This window comes from Capricornis sumatraensis, chromosome 13 (assembly GCF_032405125.1).
Source record: "Capricornis sumatraensis isolate serow.1 chromosome 13, serow.2, whole genome shotgun sequence".
Classification (NCBI taxonomy): domain Eukaryota; kingdom Metazoa; phylum Chordata; class Mammalia; order Artiodactyla; family Bovidae; genus Capricornis; species Capricornis sumatraensis.
Window position 1 is genome coordinate 76,337,072 of NC_091081.1, and position 25,615 is coordinate 76,362,686.

Genomic DNA, 25,615 nt, shown 5'->3' on the forward strand with positions numbered 1-25,615 from the left:
CAAAATAGGAATAATAATACACTTGGCTCACCTCAAAGAGATAACATTGGAAAAATATATCTATGAAATCCTTTTTAAGCTGTTAAAAACTAGGCAAATGTAAGAGTATTATTTTATTTAGCCATTTGGTAATTTGCCTTGCTTCAGTGCAAATTTATTTATTTTTCTCTCCTTAATTATTAGGAAGCTATTTTTGTCTTGATGTATTAATTAGAAGTTCTTACAGTCAGTAGCCTAAAGAGATAATTTTTGTTTTAATAACTGGTCTTTTATTTACAATTTATAATTTTGCCAGTCTGTTGACAGCTTTGATAATTAACCTGAGAATGAACATAATGATTAGTAGGGTTACAGGTCCTATATACAGTGAAGAAAACATAATCAACTTTACTATTTAAGGATTTTTTTTTCTCTACTTCTCTAAAGGATTACATAACCAAAATAATCCTTCCAACATGTCTTTAGTATTATTCTAAAATTCAACCACTAGAATTAACCTTATTCTCATTTATCCATAGATGTTAGTGTTTTAAGTGAGCAATATTAAATAAATGATCCATTGCTTAGAAACACATCTCAAAAGTGTCCTGCATATTTATGTTGGCATAAAAGCACAACCCAGGAGAGAAACAGGAATGAAATATATATTTTGTGCAAAACAAAGGTATGTTTTCATTTCTCTCCAATAATAATTAAAAGATGACTCTGTTTCTGATCAATGAAGGGAAAAGCCAAAACTAACATTTTTTGCAATAATAAATCATTCTTAACTTGGGCTAATTCAGAAATATCAGTTTTTAGGTTGGTTTGAGTTCATAAATTACTCCTGGAAAAGTAAAAAAATATCCAAGACCTTTTAAACAAAATAAAGCTTGAATCCAGTCACCATTGTAAGTATGCTGGCTTGAATTCTATACTTTGGTCCAGAGGAAAAATTTCTCAAGAATAACAATAAATTTTCACCAATGTTTGTGGTGCTGTCAGTGGAACTTGCCAGTTAGGCTACTGTGATTTATCTGTGATACCCCAAAATAAATGTGGGCTACTTTAATTGTTGTTTTTTTTTAAATGACTTTTCATTTGAAATCATGAATTGGCATTGGGGTGAAGTCCTTTCAACCACACATGAAGCTTTCTTTCTGACACTGCCTGGTGTGACCCTCTGGGAGACTAAAATTTGGGTCGGAAAAGGAGTGAGACTTGGTCAAGTTTCTGCTATATTTTCCATCTAGCAATCTCTCTCTCTCTCTGTTAAACAGAAGACATTACATAAAAAGAAAATGGAAAATGGCAGAAGAAAAGTACATTAAGGAGAACAAAAAATAGCAAGCAAGAAAAAAATAAATGAGGAGAAGGAAGAAGGAAAAACAAAGGACAAGGAAAGCTAACCTATAATTTCAGTCTTTCCATAGTCAAGTTTCTTACAACAAGGTCATAAGGAAGCACTCATCTTTCTCATGTTCATTCTGAAATTATGTCTTAATTTTAATAAAAACACTTGAATTGAGGAAGTCATCCTTCCAAGTAAAATTCTGAGATTCTGGCTTACTTGTACATTTTAGAATTGATAGCCTAAGTTAAAAACACTACTGGACCCTGGAAAATTGGAAAGGCAATGAGACTAGCTAATGCATGTTTCTGGTCTTCCATCTTTTCCACAACCATCTTATTTTGCAGGGAGAGGGGTTTGGGGGTGTGTGTGGGGGCATGCCACAAGGCATGTGTGACTTTAGTTCCTTGCCCAGGGATGGAACCAGTCAGTGTCCCCAGCAGTGGAATTGCTGAATCACCAAGGAAGTCCCTACGCACCCAACTTATGATGTGAAGTTTTTTCAAACTATTTCTCTGTATGATAGTTTCCTTTGCCATTTTCATGCACCCTCAAAATTGTACTTCATTAGCTTGTCAGCCCAGTACAAAAGCCTGTGCTCTTTTCTGTACCAAAAGGCTTTGATTGAGAGCTTAAATATATCTCTTTACATATACCCCCCCGAAGAAAAAACATTGTTTCAAGGGAAGATCATTAGGAAAGGCCTTTCTTTTTGAAAGCTGAAATAGAAAAACAGATTCGGGGTAAGGAGCATTTCTGTAGAATTGCTTCACAGTTTAGTCTTCAACTATCCTTAGGGAATACTATAGAGAACCATCACAGCTAATCTGTAACACATAAATTACGGAATTATTTTTTTTAATTACAGCATTAACTGTAATAGCTTATATTTCTTTCATATAAACAAGAACCCCTAAGGAAATATTAAGGAGTCCCAAGTCACTGGAAAACATTTAGTTGGCCCACTCCAGCTGAACCAACATCCTTATCACTAATTGCGGAATAAGCAGGCGCTGTCTGGTCTTGCTGACGGGACACAGTAGTGGGGGCAACACTGTCCCCTGGGAAGCACTGCCTCACTGGAGTTGAACCAGAATTCAGTCAAGCCTCTAATGCTGACTTCCATCTATACAGGAAAGACAGGTGAGAGAAGCGCTTCTTAAGGAAGTGTGTGTGTGCATGTTCAGTCGCTTCAGTCCTACCCAATACTCTTTCTGACCCCAAGGACCGCAGCCTGCCCTGCTCCTTTGTCCATGGAATCTCCCAAGCAAGAAAACTGGAGTGGGTTGCCACTTCCCACTTCAGGGGATCTTTCCGACCCAGGGATCAAATCCGAGTCTCTTGTGTCTTCTGCCTTGGCAGGTGAATGCTTTGCCATTGTGCTACCTGGGAAGCCCGAATGATCAGTATGGGGGGTTAGAACCATTCTCTATTCATAAATTCAAATTTATAAAAAAAGGTGGAAAAAAACCTACTAGGTGGAAAAACATTATAATTCATGTAATCAGAGAAATTTGTTACCAAATGCAGCATTTTTTAATATGTAACTCTCAATTGTCATGACTTGCAAATTTGGTATATGACATCAAACTGTGAAGGGTGCTTGTCGGCCACTCAAGTTACCTGACAGTCTTTCATCGCATTCTGAACTGAAGCCTGGTCTCCAATGCGATGCTGTTGTTTCAGTCTCTCTTCCTGGGTTTCAAACCATGTTTTCAGACATTGTACGTTATTTTCATACTCTGACCAAGATTCCAATAAGCCTTCCAACAACTGAATCTGAACAAACATAACAAAATTTGCAATTTTGTTTTAGAATCCAATTATTGGCAGATCACTATTTCCTTCAGATTAAGAATTCTTAAAAAAAAACCAGTCCATTGTATCTATGATTAAGAATGAATGTTAAAGAGTGTAAATCAATGACTATTATTGGTAAACAAGTAAATAACTTAAGTTAACTTTGAAGCAAAGGAAAAAGATATTAAGACCTTAAATAAAGGAAAACAATATGAAATATTCAAAGAGAAGAGGGTACAGAGACAAAATAATGAACAAAGCCGAAGAACAGTTAAAATGAAAACCTCCAGGATCTATCCCTTCAGAAGCAGTCCTATGCCCAGTGGACCCATACTACTTTGTGGAATGAGTTTTCTCTACCGAGTATACCTGTTCTTGGAGTTTTCATGAAACATGGACAACAAGGAATGCTTGGCTCACCTTCTCAGTGACCAGACCCTGCAGGATTTGCCAGCTTTTATTCATTGCTCCAAGTCGCTCAGCAAAATCAGTCTTGTCGCTGCGTTTACTTTCCACATCCTGACTGCTGATCTGTAGCACAGACTGGTTCACAAAATCAACAGTCAGCTGCTTACAGTTAATGTCAATCTGAAAACCCTGAAAAGGGAGAGGAGAAAATAAGAAAATAAGGTTATATGTATACATTTCTTATATGATTTTATACATATCAGCTTCCTTGATAGCTCAGTTGGTAAAGAATCCACCTGCAATGCAAGAGACCTTGGTTCAATTCCTGGGTTGGGAAGATCCGCTGGAGAAGGAATAGGCTACTTATTTCAGTATTCTTGGGCTTCCCTTGTGGCTCAGCTGGTAAAGACTCCACCTGCAATGTGGGAGACCTGGGTTTGATCCCTGGGTTGGGAAGATCCCCTGGAGAAGGAAAAGGCTACCCACTCCAGTATTCTGGCCGAGAATTCCATGGACCATATAGCCCATGCGGTTGCAAAGAGTTGGACGTGACTTTTACTTTTTAATATTTTACCAGGAGTTGGAAAGCCTTAAGCAAGCTTAAGATGAATATTATCACTTCCATGATTTTAGTCCAAATGGCACAGTCTGTATATATTAATATAATCTATTATTTTCAGAAATTGAATATATATGTAAATATGCAACATATGAATATACTGAATATAAATTGATTTAATACATTTTGAATGTATAAATATATTGAATTGAAATTTGTGAAAATTTGAACATATAGATATATTGAGTATAAATATGTGTGTGTGTGTTAGTTGCTCAGTGGTGTCTGACTTTTTGTGACCCCATGGACTGTAGCCCACCAGGCTTCTCTGTCCATGGAATTCTCCAGGTGAAAATACTGGAGTGGGTTGCCATGTCCTTCTCCAAAGGATATTCCCAACCCAGGGATCGAACCCAGGTCTCCTACATTGCAGACAGATTCTTTACCATCTAGGCCATCAGGGAAAACTTGAGTACAAATATATATATTTTTTAGGAAGAGTAAGTAGAATTGGACAAACTATATAATCCCACTATATAACATAAATAAATTATAGTATTTATTTTTTTATGACTTCTTAAAATGACACAAAATCTTATTCAAAATTTTGTCCTAATACCGAACGATGCTCCTATGCCTATAACGAGGGAGGCAGTCTTCTTACTATCAGAAACCTCTCTGGTCACTATATTTCAGACCTGATTTCTATAACTTGAGTTTTTGAGTTTCTTCCAATAAAGCAGTTTTAAAACACAAAAAGCCAGAAACAAACAAGAATGTTTAATTACCTTATATTTCTGAAGGTACTCATGAATTGTCTTGTAACCGATGGAATTTTTAATATTCTCTTCATCCTTTTGAATAACACTTTCCATAAGAGAAATCCAAGTCATGACTTCAGAAATGGCGTGGCGAGAAGGCAGTTTATCCATTTGGAGCTGCTCATGTCAGAGATAGAACAAGTCACAGTGTTAAAATTCAAACTGATTTCTGTTAACTTAGAATTCTATTAATTCCTACTAAAGTACCAACAGAATAACACTTCTTAATGACATTTTTGGCTATTAACCTCATTAGAAGCTTGAAATTAAACATCAGGCAAACACTGAACAGTAATAGTCCTCATGTTCACTTGACATCGAATACTATAAACATTATATTAACACTACCCAATTAATCAAAACACCAGCAAGAAGAAAATATTATTCTTATTTTATAGCTAGTTTTATGAGTATTAAAAAACGTAACTACAAAACATTCAGCAGATGTATTTTATTAATTATCTTGTAAAATCTCTGTGTATTACGACTCAGGAATGTTCAAAGAAGGAAGAAAAACAACCACCACACGACAAACTATCATTTTCTAGATTTTTGGCACTCTGATATTTGTTCCGAAGAGTATAGCCAATTTCCTCCATCTTTCACTAAAATATACTTAGAATCCTGAATCTTCCTTAACATATCAAACATTTATCCAAATACTTAGAAGGACTGGGGGGACAAAAGCAATCATTTAACATATTTATGGACTTCTAGGTAGTGCAGAAAGATATAGAAGTCAATGTGAGATGTTTCCTGCCCTCTAGAAATGTTCAGCCGCTGATTAGGAGGGATGAGACGTTTATATGAAACACGCCTTTTACACAGTGATGAATGTCAAAGAGAGATACAGATAAAATAGCTGGGAAGTCAGCACTAAGAAGCCTATTTCCAGATAAGGAAACTGCTTACTTTTCCTTACTCTATTTGTTGCATGTCAGCTCTATTGTAGGTAAGATTATAGGTCTTTTACATATACTATTGGGCTTCCCTTCTGGCTCAGCTGGTAAACAATCTGCCTGCAATGCGGGAGACCTGGGTTCAACCCCTGAAGAAGGGAACAGCTATCCACTCCAGTATTCTGGCCTGGAGAATTCCATGGACTGTATAGTCCATGGGGTCGCAAAGAGTCAGACACAACTGAGCGACTTTCACTTTCACATATACTATTATTAAATCTTCATAACTACTTACTTTTTGAGAGAGGCATGGTCACACTCATTTTATTTATGAGAAAACAAATAATTTAAACATGGACAGACAAGGATTCTAACACACACAATAAAGAAGCCATTGGAAGACAGGGAATTTGTAGATTGGGCATTTGTAGAATTATTCACTCTTTTCTTAAGACAGGGAATTTGTAGATTGGACATTTGTAGAATCATTCACTCTTTTCTTTTTTGGGGGCATGGGGCACATTGATTTACAATGTTGTGTTATCTTCTACTGAAAAGGAAAGTGAGTCAGTTATACAGATAACACATTCACTCTTTTTTAGATTCTTTCCATACAGGTCATTACAGAATATTGAGTGAGGGTCCCTGTGCCATACCATAGGTTCTTTTCGGTTATCTATTTTATGTCTAGCAATATTAACATGCAATATAAGGGAAGACATAAAAGACAGGGAGTCCAAGACATAGCTGATTTAAATTTGTGAGCAAAAGCAGATAAATGTACTTTTCCATCTAATACCATTTACATCAGTTATGAACAATTAAACTGATGATTATTTCTGTACCTGGTGAAGCTTTTCCTGTACGGCTGGAATATTTGTCAGCAGGTCATTCCACTGGCCATCAATGTGGGACAGCTCAGAACGCAAGGCAGCTGTGTCCACTTTCTTTAATCGAAGAAGCTGATTTCCAGTGCTCAGAACAGACGATTTTAGTGTGGACTTGGCATCCACCTCTTTGGAAAACTCCTAGAAGAAGTACCAACAGTCAAATCAGGATTAAGTAGCCAGACCTTACATTTACAGAAAGAGACTAACTTATTACATAAAGTTTTTTCTTTCCATCTTGAAGGGGAGTGGCGATATTAAGCACTCTGAGGAAAATAAAAGCAACAGGCCCTTGCCCTGAATGAAAGCCAACCTCCCTTAGACACTACTCTAAAGAGGCAATGTGGAGGCTTAGTATTTTGCAGAATGATTGAACACACAGAGTTAACAACGACAAATTCTCTATAGCTTGACTTACTACTATATCCGCTGATAGCTGATCTTTTTACTGGTGTTAAGTCAGGTTTTACCTAAAGGCTTGAAAACAGTTAAAACCGAATCAAATGCTTTAGATTCTTAAGCTTACCAGAAAACCATTCAGGTGATCACGGACCATTTCCAGTTCTTGTGGGACTGTCACAGATTGCTGAGTCCAAAATTCTAGCCTGTCTTTTGCAGACTGTAACCAGTGGATTAGATCGGCAGATTCACTTTGATATCTGCAAGGATAATAATAAGCCTATTAAGTAAACATCCAATCCCAACTTTATGCTAACCTATGTTGTTCGCCAATGCTAATTTTAAAAGGAGACAGGTCAGGATTTGGGAGAATCATGCCCTGGGCAGACACTCTCAAATTCCCTTCTCTTAATATCCACACCTTAAGAGGGTCAGTCTCTCTGTGTTTCAGTATTCCCATGTCTAAGCTGAAAATTAAAAAAATATCTTTCTCCTACTCCTTCACATTGAGGCTACCTACTGAGAAAATATTAGATGATTGTTAAAGTTCTTAGACATAAAGGTGGCATAAAAACAAGGATTTCATTATATAAAATCAACCTTCCACCTCTCTTGATTACCTTCTATTGCCCTCAAGGAAAACTCTATCTTTTCAAAACACACTCTCTCTTCTTTCTCTCCTTCTAAGATTTACTGTGACCACCCATGTGCATTGATAGGCAAGGGAGATGACAGCTCAAAGGTTAGACGTATTGCATAATGCCTGCCTCCCTCACCCCTTTTTTAAGTACATGTTTATACAATTACACAAGAATCCAATTGGAAGCTTTGTGTTTGGTTTTCTTTTCCAAACTCTGTGGTATGTTCCTTGAGGGACCACATCTTTTTCAACTCGGAGGCCCAACAGCCTTATAAACACTGCAGCAGTAATTTAAAAATTTGCCCAAGTATTACCTGGTCCAGTGTTTCAATATTGTTTCCAGTCTGTGAAGTTCCTTAGACACTTTGTTGGTATCATTTAACCAGTGTTCTCCAAGTTGATTTAGCTGGCTTTCCAGATCTGGGCAGCTAACAGATATCAGAAGTCGTTTTCCATCATCTATTACCTGATATAATTTGGGCTGGTATTCATTAAGGCTGGATTTCAAATGCTAAAATGATCGAAAATACTGAGTCAAAGTTCAGATAATGCAATTTTTCACCCTAAAGATTATAATTTCTCTATAATGTTCCCCTTACCCCTTAGTCAGAGTTTAACTATTTACACTGAAGTTTCTACTTCATGTTTCTATATCTAAGTATATAACTTTGGGGGTACTTAAAACTATTGACGTATCATTATTTTAAGAATATTGTGACACCAACAAAAAAATACAAAGTAATGCTTGGTGGAGGCTGAATTTTCAAAAAGAGCTCTCTCTCATTAAAAATAAGAAAAAAACTGGGGGGGAAGGCTTTTTGATGCTCTATCATAAAACAACCATCTGTAATTATTTCAAGACAGTGAGACTTCAGCATAACAAGTGGAAACACTTGCTGAAGGCTACATTTTCAAAAGGGGCTCTCATTTAAAAAAAGAAAAAGATCTTTTTATGTTCTGTTATGAAACAAACACTGAAAGTAAAAGTACTTAACAAAATACTGGATTGAAAGTTTGAGTAGATCTGTTAAAACCATGGGAAAGCTTCAAAAAGCGATGTGGCAACTTCTTATACCATGCCATCATCTGGATGCTGACCTGGTAGAGTGCAATCCGGTCGATAAGCCTGTCTTCGCTCTCCTCCACCAAACCCACACTTGGGGTGCTGCTCTCCACCACCTCCAGCTGCCGGCTAAGCTCCCAGTGCTCCTTCTCCAGTTGGGACCATGTCTAGAAACACGACATCAGTGTGTGAGCTGAAGACCCTCATTAAGGAACAGCATCCTTTCTGTGTGCATACATGCACCTGATGGAGTCCTTCAAAGACACGTCTGAGGTGCCTGCGTTGGGGCTTTGCTCTGGGAAGCAAAAGACGGCTTTGAAGGAAGTCATCAGAAAGTCACCCTGCAAAGCACCACGCACGGCTCTCGCATCTGCAGCTAAGCAGCTGTAAGACCTGGGCAAATTACTGCACGTCTCTGAACCTCACTTTCAACATTAAAAGAAATGGTGACGATACTAACAGTCTTGTCCATTGTGAGGCTTAAATAGAATAATATATGCAGCACGTCTGAATACAGTGGGCATCTGAAATGCACGGTTTCATCCTTCCCCGCAGTGAGGATAAACCAGTGACTTGAGTGAAAGGAACAGGCTTGTTAACTTCCCAGAGTAACTGAACTAAATACTTTACATTTGCAGATAAAAAACTGACACAGACAGTTAAGAAATATGAATATACAGTATAGACAGTCTATTAAGAAGAAATTTCAAATCACTTATTCTAAAATTATTTTTTTATTTAAAATTGGAAAAAAAAATTTTTAATCATGTGACGTCTTCTTCAATAATTTATATCAAAGGCAAGTCTATCAAGAGTGTAAATATCACCGTGCCCATTCTGGAATCAGTCTTCTTCTGACTGAACTTACAGAAAGGCACAGCCTTTGCCTAAATGTAAACGGGAAACACTAGGGACACACACCACATGTGATGCCCAGTCTGTGATGTCTCTGGGTCATAAGAGACAAATCGCAGGAATGAAGATGTCTCGCCTGCCAGGTCTGCCGAGCAGCCGGAGTGTGCTGAAAGGGAGGTCTCACCTCGAGGATGTATTCCAGCTCCACACCCCTCTTGTGAGCCCCTTTGAGCACGGCGGAAGCCTGCACCATCAGGTCCGTGTGGAACTGAGTTTCCCGTGGGACTGCAAAGCTGATGATCTTTCTGAAGAGGGTTTCGGTCAAGATCATGTGAGATTCCAGACCCTGAAAGTATTCCTGCAATTTTTCAGATAGAAAGGGGTCAGCAACTCATGAGTTTACTACCTAATGATAAAAACCGCTTCAAACCTGGAAGCTGCTGGAGCTCAGCCAATCCCTGGGAAACAGTGGTCCTCCCCTGCTGGCCTCCGCTCACCCAGGCACCCACAGCCTTGTGCAGGGATTGGGGAGCTCTAGTCTCCTGATTGGGCTCTCCTGGCCCCTCACTGAAAGCATCTACACAATGGTGAGCTGCAGGTACTCTGGCCCCCAAACAGAACCCATCACACATGAGCAGCTGCTAAAAAACTCATCCATGCTCTCAGCTCCTAATCCCTGCACCACCTGGGTGGACACTCGCTTCTGCTGCCACACAGACCGGCCTCCCCTGGCCCTGGGACACATCAGCGCCTATCTCTCACCTTCAGCCTCTGCTCACGCCCTGCTTCCTGCAATGCCCACCCCTGACAATGTCATGACTCTCCTTCCTCCAGGGTGGGGCTGGAGCTCTGTTCCTTTGAATTCTCAGAGCATTTGTTGTACTTTGTACTCAATGCCAAGCTTAACTGGACACACACTGATTGACATCAATATATTTAAATTTCCCTCATAAAATGCCTACACACAGTAGAACTGTAGGCCTTGCACAGCCCTACAAATGCATTTCAAAATGTTACTTTCTATACGGAAATGTCCCCAGAGGATGTGTGCTAAGTTACTTCAATTGTGTCCGACTATTTGTGACCCTATGGACCGTAGCCCACCAGGCTCCTCTGTCCACCGGATTCTCCAGGCAAGAATACTGGAGTGGATTTCCATGCCCTCCTCCAGGGGATCTTCCACACCCAGGGATCAAACTCACATCTATTATGTCTCCTGTATTGGCAGGCAGGTTCTTTACGAGTGCCACCTGGGAAGCTCCCCCAGAGGATTGGAGAGGGCTATCCCATTTCCTGTTCCCAGCACCAAGGATGGAACTATGACTGGGAATTGACAACATCAGCTAATGCTGAGTGTGTACTATGTGCTGGGCAATATAAACACTCCAGTGAGTAACTTGTTGAATCCTTATCACAGCCCTAAGAGGGAGGTAGTTTTAATTTCCCATTTTCAGACTCTGAGCCACTCACGCAAAGCTCTCCCTCAGAAAATGGTCTGGTCAAGAGGAACCAGAACCATTATTTTTAACGGACAGTTATGATATCATAGAATCTCCAAGTTGGAAGAGAACCTGGAGGTCACTTAGCCCAACATTCGCAGAAAGCTGATACTTGTTTCACAACTCCATCTCCCCCGACAGCCTTGGACGGACTTCTGGCCAGGATGGCTATCAGTTCAATGGAAGCCTGTCCTTTCAGAGTTCTTCATCTATTGAGCTTTATTTCTTTGTTATTTATACTCATTGATCCCAATTTCCCCTCTGGAATAACTCAGGATGATATTTTATTGCTATGGTCAAAGATTTGAGAAAAACCAGCTGTTGACTTTAAAGCACTGTTTTCAAAGCCAAATGATAAGGCTTTAATAAATCACAAAGTTTTGGACAAAAACCTCTGGGAAAAATAGCACGAAGTATAGTTCTCTGCCCCTACCCCCAAACCCAAATCTACCTTTATAAGTTACCAAAGAGCTACATAAAGGTAGAATGTCAACCATCTATAATCCAAGGGAATTTTAAAAGTTTCCCTATGAGAAATTTGCACTGTCTGGGAAGCTGAGTCTTTGAAGTGGCAAAACCTTTATTTTTGCAATGTTACTAATAATGCAATTTGTGTTTCTGAATTAAACAGGCATTCCGTGGACAGAGGAGCCTGACAGTCTATGGTCCATGAGGTCGCAAAGTGTTGGGCATGACAGTGCACATGCATACTAAGTGTGTGCTTAGTATGAAGGGAACAGGGTCTAACCTGAAGTTGGTTATCGTACATACTGGTGGAACAATCTCAGGTCTACCAAGTTTGGTTATGTAGTAAAAGCATTTGTTGTACCCAGGAGGAAACTCATGAGGACTATGGCAACCAGAAGAACACGTATTTAAGGACATTTTCTATTTTGTTTTTGTTTTTTTTTTTTTTTTAATATATAACCTTATGTTTATCAAGTAGTTGTTGGATTTCCTCTTTGGAAGACACGATAATTTTCTGGTCTCCTGCCGTCTTTTCTCGTCCTGTTTCCAGTAGGTCGGCCAGATCCTGCAAGGCTCTTTCATACTGACTCTTGAGGGCAAGATTTTGGTTCAGCCCGCTCCGCCGGGAGCCAATAGTCATCAAGAGTTCATCATACATGTCCTAAGAAACAGATAAAACTCACGTTCAATTCAAACTCACTCTACACAGGGTACGTCTGGACACCTGTCCTCACAGAATGTCAATAATTGATGGAGGTTTAGAATGCTGAAAAGCTATTCTTGCAGCTAAGGGACATGTCATGGAGAACGCAGTTCTAATTTTTATCACGCTCTCAAATTTTCTAATTTTGAAGTAACTGGATAGAGTATCCTTAACATTGGGTCTGCTTAAGTAATAATCAGATCTGAGACTATTCCTTAAATAAAGAGCTCCAGAAACAGCAGTTTCAAGTGAGCAGAAAGACTTTAAAACTTAAAAAGGCAGTGTTTTCTGGTGGGTTTTTTTGCCAAATGTGGTGGAGTAAATAAATAACTATTTAACTGGAAAGACATTTTAGCGGACGATGATACACCAAAAACAAAATTTATTTGAGCCACATGGACCTGATTAATGTATCATATTAAGGTTGAGTAGGCCAAAATGGCTCAATCTGGAAAAGTTCAACTTTAATGCCTATTTACAGCTATGACGCTTGACTCTTACACCTGACATTTGAGTACTGTCGGAAAACTATCTCCAAAGGACAGAGTGGGGGCCGTGGGCTCATCACATTATGAAATCTTAGATAATGGAATGAGACAGTTGAAATAAAAATGTTCTTTTAAAATAAGCGGTATTTTATTTTCTCAGAAGAATTTGTGACCCTATATTGGACTCAACAGTGCAGAAAAAACTAATACGTGCACATTTTTTTCTTAATATAAATTATCTGTGTTATCAGATGCTACACTTCATTGGCTTTGCTATCTCATTATCTTCCTACCAATCTGATACCAGCTATCTGCCTAGGTGCCAGATTTAAAAACACCAATTCAAAGTGTTATTCTCTTCTCCTGGAAGATGCTAGGGAAGTCGGTTTGGATTTCAGCTACCTTCTAGCTTAATTTTTTGTTGTTCTAGAATTGAAACAATGTCTCTTTTCCATTCAACCATGTATGAAATATACACTATAATTTTGAACACTTGAGAAAATACACTTTCTAAAAGGTATCAGCTTAAGTATTTTTTCCTTAAAAACTTTTTTTTGGCTGCGGTACAATATAGGGTTTTCCAGGTATTTAATAAGATTGCCAATTAATAAATTTTCTGGAGTAGAAAGCAATAGGCCACAAATAAATTATACCATAATGCTTAACCATCAGAATAATAATAACACACACAAAAAAATCTTAGAAGCATAAGACTACAAAAAAAAAGCAAGAAAAGACCTAAAGATTTGACACAAAGTTCTCCAACAAATAGCCCACACAGACTACCTTTCAGTCAATCTCAAAATGTGTCCATTTATTTTATTGTACTAAATATTAATATGATAAATGTTTTAGAAAATGTTCTAAGAGTTACTTGGGAAAAAATTAGGGCCTAAATGACATGAATTTTACAGAAAACCTGACAAAAATGGAGAATATAATTTTTATTTTTTCTTGACTTCCAATTAGGATGTACCATTGTGGCTGAATGCCATTAGTAGAAAACTGTACCTGGAGTTTGGAGAGTTCTTGCATGGAAGGCTGCTCAATCTGCAACTTGTCAGCACGCCTTTTTAACTCAATGATTCCCGCATCTAATTCCTTTAGCCCATCTTCAGCCTGCTGGATTGCCTATGGAGGATTTATGACTTGTCATTAAAACTCCCATACACATTTCCCATGCATAATATGATTATCGTGGCTTCTTACCTGTTCCTCCCTTCTCCACCTAAAACATTTTCCGTGCAACAATAAAACAATGTTCCTCTATTATCTAGAAAAGGGAAGAAGGCCCTTTTATTATACTACAGATCAGATGTTTTAAAGGTAAGGAGGTTGGAAAGGTTTAATGTGGAGGGTTGGGAGAACAATGGCTTCCTTGAACAAATAAGAGAAATGGTGAATAGCAACCTGAAAAAGAAGCACGGTTTTGAGACAAAGTTAGAAAAGGGCATTTGCCTAAGACGGTCTAGGGGATCACACTCTGCTTTTCTGAAATGCAGTTTTGAGCATCTCTGGAGAGAGATTCAGTGAGGAAAGGGGAAAGTACATTACAGCATGGTCAGGCAGAGCGTCCTCATTGTAGAGCAGAAGGACAGGCAATAAAGCATGCAGGTGACCGCTAGAGCTGAGCCTTGTCTTCCCAGAGTGAGGCCTACTGAAGCAGGACAAGACCTCAACCTGGCCTTCAGGGAGCTTCCAGTCTGCTTAGGAAGCTGGAGTAAAGAGAAGAAAATGAAACAAGGCTGAACACAGTTAGGTGCTAAACTTGCTTCTGCTCCTCCCTGTGAGAGGACTTGGGAGCAGGCAGTGAATTCTGGAACAGTCAGAGAAGGCTTTTGGAAGACAAGCAACCTCAGCTGCCTTTGAAGGAGGAAAAGAATACGGACTCCAGATGGCAGATACAACACATGTGTCCTATTTTCTATCTCCTGGGTCGCCCATATTTTGTTTGCTTGTTTTCTGGTGTGTTTTCCCCCAATAAATCTACAAGAGCAAGGAAAACGGAAAGAAGGTGATACCAACAAAAGTTTGCAAGCTGAAAATCAGAAGGATACACGGGAATTGACTTAGGGAATCTGAGAAAGCTGAATTCGAAGATGGCAGGGGTTCTTCATCACCAGATTAAAGCAAAAGGGATCTCAGGAACTTTGGGAAATGCAGGATGAGCAGCACTAACTATAATTTGAGGGTTGGTGGAAAGATGCTTGAAGACTACTCAGATTCTCAGACCCTCTTCCTCACTGTACATTGGATCTTTCCACCTTCTGAAGAAGGTATTGGATTGCTCAAAAAGTTTGTTCAGGTATTTCCATTACAATGCACTTTTTTGGCCAACCCAATAAGACAGATAGTCTCTGGACTGAGGGGCACCAGATGCTTGAGTCCTTGACTGCAAGGGGATAAAGTGACCAAATGCCCAGTGATTGCTGAATGTGGATCTCCTGCATCTCCTAGAGTGCTGAAGCCTTGTCTCTATTTTCCAGACAGAAGAGGGCAGGTGGGAGAAAAATGAAAAGATCCGAAAAAAACCGAGACAAGGATTCTCCACCAAATGGACCACATAGATAGATCATCCTTCAATAAATCTCAAAATTGTCAAGCACCATCTATTCGTGAAGCTCCCATTCAGCTGATTACTCCCTCATCCTAAATGTGAAGAGACAGCATGCCCACGTATCCTAGAAAAGCCTCTTACATGAAAGATAGAAACTAAAATAAGCAAACAAATAAAAGCAACCTTGAGGGAAATAGATTACGCAGGAAAAACGAACAAAAACAAAAGCCTTAAAGTCTCCCAAAATATCTTCAACTCCAAAATCATTAATTTACCTAGAGAGATTACAGAAGGCAATGCATCGATTTAAAAAAGAATAAGACACTACTACCAAAGAACACATCACTTGGAGAACCAAAAAGAGCTCTAGGAAGATTAAACGCATGAGAGTAGAACCGAAAAAGTCAATAGAAAAGTTTGGAGCCAAAACCGAGACAGTCTCCCGAAAGCAGAACAAAAAAACAAAGAGAAACGTCCCTTGACAAGAAAGTTAGACGACTGGACCAGAACATCCAACATCTGCCTAAAAGGAGTTTGAGAAAGGGAGACAGATAAAACAGAAGGAGGCAAAATATTTCAATACTCTCATAAAATGTTTCAGAATGGAAGGACGAAGTTGCCACATCAAAAGAGCCCACTGAGTTCTCAGCCCAGAGGATAAAACAGACTCTCTCCAAGGCATGTCATCATGAAATTTCAGAACACTGAGACCTTTGGGATTCAGAACAATTTTACATTCCTCAAGCCAACATTGGAAGCTAGGAAACAATACAGGAGAAGCCTCAAAACTCTATAAAAAGAGTCCACCAAGAATTCTATAAAGAGCCAAGGTTTGAATAGAATGTGAGTGCAGTAATAGAACACTTTGAGACATGGAAAATATTGAAAAACACATCTAGCATGCATCCATTCTTAGCAAGGATGTACACTGATAAAACAAGGAAGCAAGACAATAAGGAGGAAGACGTGGTGTGGACTCAGGGAAGACAAGAGCCAACAGAAGGGAGAGGTGAAGGGGATTCTCAGAACGATAGTAAAAGGGCAATCCCAGGAGACAGCTGTGCACCAGGGTTCTGACACAGGTCTGTTCTAGGTCAGAATGACATGACTTAGAATACGAACATATCCCCTCGCCTTCTGCCACTGTTACCTCCTCAACCCAAGGAGGGTAGGAATGGAATTAGAAATAACTGAGTAATTTTTTATCTTTGAAATTTACATTGGTTATGTTGGCCAACAGTGTTACTTGTAATGATACCTATCCTAAATTTCACGTTAGAAATTCAGAGCAAAGCATTCTTTGGACTGCTCAATTCTTTTTTTTTTTACAATCAGATAACATTGCAAGCCAAAACATAAAAATTAAGGTCCTTTCAAGTAGGAGATATGACATGAAAGAATTATTTTTCAATTTGGGAAAAATGAGGGATCTTTTTTTTTTAAAAAAAGGTGAAATTATGGTAAAGAAAGATACATATTCAGATATAATTTTGTAACTTATTTTAAATGGTTAAAGAGAAAAAGAGAGATCTCCTTCTATAGGGAAATATTTGGGGTGACTTCTATGGTATGTATTTATGATAGTATGATCACAATTAACACTTTTACTAACTATTGACAGATATAACCAATGTAAATTCAAAAGATAAAAATATATTTCTTGATTATTTAATTGAACAAATGGTGATTTCTATTTCAGGCGATTTCTTAGGGCCTACCCACGGAACCATTATCAGTCTGCTGAAATTAAGGTATGCCATTCTATTAAAACACGTTTTCATAATGACAGCTTGTGAAATGGGATATTCTTTGTAGCATCCTTGCCATTTCTTGTCTCTTCCCTGTTTTCACTGCCACTATGACAGTTTGAATTCTTATTCCTTCTCCTCAGAGTAGCTATGAGAGGCCTCAGGATGGATACCCTGCTTCCTGACCCTGGAGTTGCCATGCCAACCACTTAGAAGCAGAAGATGACACTACCACTCATCCTCACCCTATAAACATCCCAAGTGCCTTTCCGCTGCCAGTGGTCTCCGAGGTGAGTGTAAGTACTCAGAAATGAATAAGAAGGTCTGTGAGACAGAAACACTATGTCTTTCATTTATATTCAACCACATGCATTTTAAAGGATCATTTGCATGTATACTTTATGACACAGTACCCACTTACAATTTATAAATAAGTAAACACACATACATTGTGGTATGTGCCTATTGTTTTAACCAATGAAGCATGAAATCAATAAAGCTGACCACTCATTCATGGAACAAGCCCCAATTCTCTGACATTCAATAGACTCCACAGGTTGCCTCAAATTTTCTCTTCCCATCCTTACTTCCCCTCAGTCACTTTGGTTCATTGTTCAGTTCAGTTCAGTCACTCAGTCGTGTCTGACTCTTTGCGACCCCATGAATCGTAGCATGCCAGGCCTCCCTGTCCAGCACCAACTCCCGGAGTTCACTCAAACTCACGTCCATTGAGTCAGTGATGCCATCCAGCCATCTCATCCTCGGTCGTCCCCTTCTCCTCCTGCCCCCAATCCCTCCCAGCATCAGGGTCTTTTCCAATGAGTCAACTCTTCCCATGAGGTGGCCAAAGTACTGGAGCTTCAGCTTTAGCATCAGTCCTTTCAAAGAAATCCCAGGGCTGATCTCCTTCAGAATGGACTGCTTGGATCTCCTTGGATCTCCTTGCAGTCCAAGGGACTCTCAAGAGTCTTCTCCAACACCACAGATCAAAAGCATCAATTCTTTGGCGCTCAGCCTTCTTCACAGTCCAACTCTCACATGCATACATGACCACTGGAAAAACCATAGCTTTGACTAGACGGACCTTCGTCGGCAAAGTAATATCTTTGCTTTTGAATATGCTATCTAGGTTGGTCATAACTTTTCTTCGAAGGAGTAAGCGTCTTTTAATTTCATGGCTGCAATCACCATCTGCAGTGATTTTGGAGCCCCCCAAAATAAAGTCTGACACTGTTTCCACTGTTTCCCCATCTATTTCCCATGAAGTGATGGGACCAGATGCCATGATCTTCGTTTTCTGAATGTTGAGCTTTAAGCCAACCTTTTCACTCTCCTCTTTCACTTTCATCAAGAGCCTTTTTAGTTCCTCTTCACTTTCTGCCATAAGGGTGGTGTCATCTGCATATCTGAGGTGATTGATATTTCTCCTGGCAATCTTGATTCCAGCTTGTGTTTCTTCCAGTCCAGCGTTTCTCATGACGTACTCTGCATAGAAGTTAAATAAGCAGGGTGACAATCTACAGCCTTGACGTACTCCTTTTCCTATTTGGAACCAGTCTGTTGTTCCATGTCCAGTTCTAACTGTTGCTTCCTGACCTGCATACAGGTTTCTCAAGAGGCAGGTCAGGTGGTTTGGTATTCCCATCTCTTTCAGAATTTTCCACAGTTTATTGTGATCCACACAGTCAAAGGCTTTGGCATAGTCAATAAAGCAGAAATAGATGTTTTTCTGGAACACTCTTGCTTTTTCGATGATCCAGCGGATGTTGGCAATTTGATCTCTGGTTCCTCTGCCTTTTCTAAAACCAGCTTGAACATCAGGCAGTTCACGGTTTAATCGTGGTACATTGTTAAGTCAGCCAAACAGGATTACTTGCTTTTCTCCCAAAGTGTCCTGAATGATACAACATTTATGCCTCTGTTCTTCTGCTCTTTGCTAGAATATCTTTCTTCCCAATCTCTGTGTGTCCAGACTTCTAAGTCCAGTTCGAATTTCCCATGACAAAATTTCTCCCTGATCCTACGGCTGGCTGGAGGTAATCTACCCATCTTCTAAACATCCACAGTGCTTCATCTGTACCGCTACCCGGATGGTCTGACTGCCTGTCAAATGTCATTGAGGTTCACGTCTAATCTCACATGCCTTCAGGTCAGCATCTGTCACTGACAGCTTTTCCTCTCTCACATTTCCTGGTCACACAGAAGTAAGTGGCAGAGTCAGTGTAATCTGATGTAAACCTGGCACTTAAAAACAACGCAGATGACAAACAAAAAATGCTACAGTAAGTCATCATATTCCATCGGCTATGTGGAATTTCATAGTAAACCAGATACACTCATTGTGCTTGCTCTTATGGAAAAAGCCGCAGCCGTAAATACCTCTATTTGCTCTGCCACAGGTTGTTCGAACATTTTCGCCAGCTTCTGCAGAATGATGTATTTGTGGTCAGCCAGTGATGTAACGAGCACCTTCAGATCATTCTAAGGAGGAAAGCAATAGGAAGACTTAATATGAGTAATGGGAAACTTAAAATGGTTATAAATATAACACACATTCTCAGAAATAATATATAGCTGTAGGAATTGACTTGTCTCCAGAAGAAACAATGTTATCTTATGGGAAGATAAAAGGAACTGGTAACAATTTATACAAGTGCTAAAACTGACTTTTGAAGAATTTTACAAAGCATTTCCAACTCAACACAGATGAAGGAGACAAAGTTTACAAACAAAAAGCAATAGTGGTCACTTTAATCTTGTAATTTCTGTAATAAATGAGCACATTTAAACAGAAACATGGCAGCAGAAGTGCTGCACTAAAGACTTCTGCATGTAGATGTTTCCTTGTTTTGGGGAAAAATATTATTCTGAAGAATAATTATGATCCCTTTTTTCCTTTTTCCTCTCCTTCCCTCTCTGCCCTCACTTCCTTCTTCCTCCTATTTTCAAAGAATTTGCACAAGCCTATTAAAAGCCATCCAAAAGTTTAGAAAATATGCATTATTTACAGTGGCCAAAGGCATAGGAAAACACAACACAAAAAGCTCTTAGCTAAGCCTATTCATAAACATTACTCATTTAAATGTCCAAATATGCTTATCTTGAGCTAACTTTGTACAGAACGGAGGTAACTATCGGAATTTTGACACTCAGTTCTAAAAGGAATAATAAACTGGAACAAAATATGAATTATAAATTTTTACATTTTTCTCCTGAAATATTAACAAATATGCTCTGTTTTTTATTACTTAAAAATGTCTCTGATGGTCTGGTTGCTCATCATTGTGTGAAGTTCAGCTCATCACATTTTCTTCACTGGGAACTGATCGCATGTACATATGTGTCACCAAGATGCAAAAATTCTGTCTCAGGAGAATGATAATCACACCAAGGAAGAAAGTCTAAGGATACATGGAAGCATTGTAATACAAAATGCAAGGCTAAAGCAAATTAGTAGATGAATTATGCAGTTAAAAAAAAAAAGAAAAGTAAAGAAACAGTGCTGAGCATGAGATTTTAGAGAATAGCTATACTATCCTAGGAGGCAATAATTGTCCCAAAGTGAAAGTCGCTCAGTGTCTGACTCTTCATGACCCCAAGGACTATACAGTCCATGGAATTCTCCAGGCCAGAATACTGGAGTAGGTAGCCTTTCCCTTCTCCAGGGGATATTCCCAACCCAGGAATTGAACCCAGGTTTCCCACATTGCAGGCAGATTCTTTACCAGCTGAGTCACAAGCGAAGCCCAAGAATACTGAAGTGGGTAGCATATCCCTTTTCCAACAGATCTTCCTGACCCAGGAATTGAACCGGGGTCTCATGCATTGAAGGCAGATGAGCTATCAGGGAAGCCCAAACCAATACTCAAACCTATCTGCAAGCCTAGCTGCAGACTAAATGAGAAACTGTAACAACGGAACTGAAGAATGTTGCCAGAAACAAGGGTTCTGCTTATGAGTTATGCTAATGCTTGTGTCATTCAGCTGCGTTGAGGGCCAGGTCACGTGGGCCGTTAGAACCAAGACACAGTTATCTGTTTATATGCACAAGAAGAGATGTTCTCATTCACTTGAACAGATTCAAAAGAAATCAAGTTCCTGTTATCTACATGCATTTAGAAAAACATTAGTTCAGTTACTCTAAATGAGAAGATAAGTACAAATAACATGAGTTAAGAAATGAAGAGGGTGTGTGTATTATCTGTACATCAATTTCACATTTTTAAGAGCATATTTTCTACCTTTCTAACATATTCTCCTCCAGGTAAGGGAGAAGAAAGTTCACATTTCCGGAAGCTGTAATAATTACTAGAAGAGATTAGCCAAGAAGACAGTAAAGCAGAGAACAGGACTGATTTAAAAGTTACTAATAAAAGTAACTTTTATTTTATCTTATTCATTTATTTTTTGGCCATGCTATGTGGTATGTGGGATGTTAGTTTCCTGAACCCATGCCTGCTACATTGGGAGTCTAGAGTCTTGTTCACTAGACCACCAAGGAAGTCTCTAAATAAAGGACTTTAAGAGAAGGAAGTGGGAACCCACTCCAGCATTCTTGCCTGGGGAATGCTATAGACAAAGGAGCGTGGAGGGCTACAGTTGATGGTGTTGCAAAGAGTCAGACATGAATTAGTGACTAATCAACAACAAATTGTCTGGATAGAATAGTTTGATCATAAGCATATTCTATTTAAGATTTGAAAAATAATTTGTGTTATAATACAAAATAGTTATTTACAAAAATAGAAGACTTTAAGAGGTGCGTATAGCCACATGGATGTACATATTTTATTAAAAATAAAAATCCAAAGGCTTTAACCATTTCTTAATACCACACTCGTGATGTGTGTTCAGTTGCTCAGTCACGTTCGACTCTTTGTGGCCGCATGGACTATATAGCTTGCAAGTCTCCTCTTTCCATGGAATTTTCCAGACAAGAATACTGAAATGGGTTGCCATTTCCTATGCCAAGGAATATTCCTGACCCAAGGATCAAACCCGGTCTCCTGCCTCTCCTGCATTGGTAGGGGGATTCTTTACCACGGAGCCACCTGGGAAGCCCTACAATTGTGATACAGCAGGTAATTAAGGCATCTATATACTACACATTTAATAGACATCACAATTGTTTTCCTACAGTTACTGGAATTACTTGGAGAGCATGATAAGGCAGGCTTCTAGCTGTTTAAGAAACAGGTCCAAAGAAAGTCTTGAATTTTAAAATCATTTCTGCTGCCCTGATCATTTAATAAGAAATTCTTTCATTTTTTTCCTTTTTAAATAACTTGAAATATTCAATTACAAAAGTGTCCAGAAAATGTATCTTGGCTTAAGTCCACAAAAAAGCTTTTAAAATATAGAACAGGTGATAAATAACTTGTGATTACTTGTAGATAACATATATCTACATAACACCTACCCATTATAAGGTAATATTAGCAGTCTTGCAAAAGCTAATGCTCAAAAGTTAACTGGAAAATCAAGGCTACAGCTCCAATAAGCACTGAACAGTGATAGTGCATCAGGAGCTCAGTGCAAAGTAAAATAAAATGACCTGTGACTGGTTTTTTGGCTTCCCATGTGGCTCAATGGTAAAGAATCTGCCTGCCAATTAAGGGGACGTGGGCTAGATCCTCAAATTGGGAAGATCCTCTGGAGAAGGAAACAGCAACCCACTCCATTATTCTTGCCTGGAAAATTCCATGGACTGACGAGCTATAGTCCATGGGGTCTCAGAGTTAGACATGACTTAGCAGATATGCATGCATGCACAACTTGACTTTTAATTATATTAATATTGGAAGTCTTTCTCCCAATTAAATTGGAGCACAAACATTTTGAAATGCCAGTGTTTGTTTGTGAGCTGGCCACCAACAAGTAGAAACTTGTTGGCAGAAGAAAAATAGAGAATGTGACTGAAACAGAATTTCAAGATGACTTGTTCTTCTCTTGTTCCTCTACCCAAAATAAGTTCCAGAGTATTCACACTTAGTTCATCTTTTACTCTGTCTGTGATTACCAAAGACACAGTGAATGCAATTTGAAAAAGGGAAACATGGGCCCTAGGGATATACCCATTTGCACTTTTAACCCACCAGCAGTCATGGCCAATAGACTAGAAAGTTGTTAAAACTCGGTGTGTTCTTTTATGCAAGAGGAATTTTAGAGTAATGAAACAAGTTTCTATAAGTTGCATACCAGTTTCGCTGATTTTAGACATACACTGTGTACACGTACATGCAATCAGATCTTGCATTCAAGACAGAGTACTCAAATAATCAATGCCAGGTTTTCAGATTCCAAGGGAAATGCTGTTTCCTCTCTGTGTACTATACAACACAAGGGATACAGATGCAATGATCCAATGTAGGTCATTTTTCTAAGCCACATAGTTGAGACTATTCACCTGAGTATCTTCATTCTACCTGACAGGGTTGCCCCAGCAGTGGTCCTGCCAGCAACCCAGTCCTGCCCAATGGTCAAGAGCACTGCTCCCACATGTCCTCACTGTTGGCCAGTGCCTGCCCCCCCTTCCCTGCCGCAGCCCCTGCAGATGCTCATGTCAGAGTCCCTGGAGTTCCTCAGTTGTCCCCCTTTCCCATGTTCCCCAGATCCAAACCATCAACAAGTGCTCCCCTACTGATCCTGCCTTCCAAATATACCTTGACTAGGTTTTCTTTTCTCCATCTCCCTTGCCATCACCCTAACAATATAAAATACACAAATAATCTCTGAGTCAAATCCTGGCTTTAGTTCTCGATGGTTAGATAAACTTGCAGAAATATTTAACTTTTTCATTGGTTTCAGATCCTGTATCTAGTATCGTTAAGTACTACTATTAACAGCAACACAGTAAAAAAACATGCTGAGTATTTACTATGTTTCAGATACTTTGCAAAGTATTTGACACATTTTAACTCATTTTATCCACATAAAAGCCCTAAAAGGCAGTTAATATGGGCATGATTTAATAGTTGAGGACACTTAAATCAGAGAAGGAGCTAAGGTTATACTGCAGCAGGTGATAAAACTATCATACTATTATTATGTCAGCAATACACATGAAAATTATTTTGTGAATAGAAAAATGATACATAAATGCCTACAAATGTTTACAGATTTAAGAAGGCAAACTGCAGGAGGGCAGGGATAATCTGTCCGTCTAGATGGATATCTAGAAAACTCCAGTTCCTGGCTAATAGTACATTTACTTGACATTTTATAGTACTTTTTTCCTGAAAATCAAAATTTAACATTAATTGCTTGGCTCTAATTACATGTATTACATAAATCTATTTTATAAATCTTCTATGTTTGCTAAAAATAAAGTTCAGTGAAGCCTTGAGTATTCCTCAAAGATGGTTTTTATTAGAAATGAAAATCAACCCTAAAGTTTATCAGTGGCTTTTGCATTTGTTGAAGTTAGTAGTCCTAAGAAAAGTCGCTTAAGCACACAATTACTCAGTTGGTAGTGAAACTCCAGTCTGGGGCTAAAAGACAGTAAGTCTAAGGAGTGAAGACTGGGAAGTAACAGAATGCATTTGTAACACAGATAGAAGTAATCGGGGCACGGTCACTTTCAGTGCCCCCACTGGTATTACGTGTGTAGGGTTGATTCTGTGTTACAGCACTTCCTGTATGCTTCTTTGGTCTTATGAGATGGTTGGATAGCATCATCAACTCTACGGACATGAGTCTGAATAAGCTCTGGGAGTTGGTGATGGACAGGGAAGCCTGGCATGCTGCAGTCCATGGGGTTGCCAAGAGTCAGACACGACTGAGCGACTGAACTGAAAAGAACTGAACATCAACTGGAAATGAGCATTATAATGCGCCGGAAATATGGCTTTTACTGGTTGAATTTAAAGTTCTATTCAGTCCTCAGTCTGACTGGCTAGTTTCCTCAATGAAAAGCATAAAACACTTTGTTTTCTATTCCTCGAATTCAATCTCTTTGTTTTTCTGTAATGGTCATGCATTTTGTACCTTTGAAAAAAAGTAGGTCTAGATCATACCTCAGTAAGATCCTGTTCATTGTTGAATGTAGCTGGAAGATGGTGCAACACCTCTTGATAATGCCTTACCTGGAAATTCAGTATCTGCTGAAGTCTTTCCTTCATCTGATGACATCGCTGATTTACTACTGAGTCTAGCAAAGATAACCTGCCCAAGAGACAACCCAAAGTGTCTTCAATAACATCTCGGTTATCACCATTCTCCGGAAAGGCTTGGGAAAACAAGTTCTTGTTCTTATCCATTTCTTCAGACATTTCCTTAATATCTTTGGCAAGAGTCTGGGATTGATAAGAAAGTACATGTCAATGTTTAGATCTATGAATTTATATAAGTCATTTCTTCGAAGAAAGCCCATTACATTTCTCTTACTATTCAGTGATAATTATATCCAAGGCAAGCTGGACCACTTTCATACACTTCTATAAACATTAGGCAAGTTACTGCTGGAGAGATTTTTCTCAGAAACTTTATATCA

At 39.0% G+C, this 25,615-nt stretch overlaps 1 protein-coding gene across 1 annotated transcript in view; it reads right to left on the minus strand.

The window, feature by feature from the left end:
• Positions 1-2,894: 2,894 nt before the first annotated feature.
• The window catches only part of LOC138089583 (nesprin-1-like), a 48,625-nt gene continuing 25,904 nt past the window's right edge, over positions 2,895-25,615 (minus strand). Inside the window, exons 11-22 of the mRNA XM_068984966.1 lie at positions 25,209-25,418; positions 19,504-19,605; positions 13,831-13,950; positions 12,089-12,289; positions 9,846-10,019; positions 8,842-8,973; positions 8,058-8,254; positions 7,231-7,363; positions 6,663-6,845; positions 4,886-5,035; positions 3,551-3,727; positions 2,895-3,109 (exon numbers count right to left, since the gene is read on the minus strand). Coding sequence (XP_068841067.1) covers positions 2,945-3,109; positions 3,551-3,727; positions 4,886-5,035; positions 6,663-6,845; positions 7,231-7,363; positions 8,058-8,254; positions 8,842-8,973; positions 9,846-10,019; positions 12,089-12,289; positions 13,831-13,950; positions 19,504-19,605; positions 25,209-25,418 — 1,944 coding nt within the window. The 3' untranslated portion in view covers positions 2,895-2,944. The remainder of the gene's footprint in view (positions 3,110-3,550; positions 3,728-4,885; positions 5,036-6,662; positions 6,846-7,230; positions 7,364-8,057; positions 8,255-8,841; positions 8,974-9,845; positions 10,020-12,088; positions 12,290-13,830; positions 13,951-19,503; positions 19,606-25,208; positions 25,419-25,615) is intronic.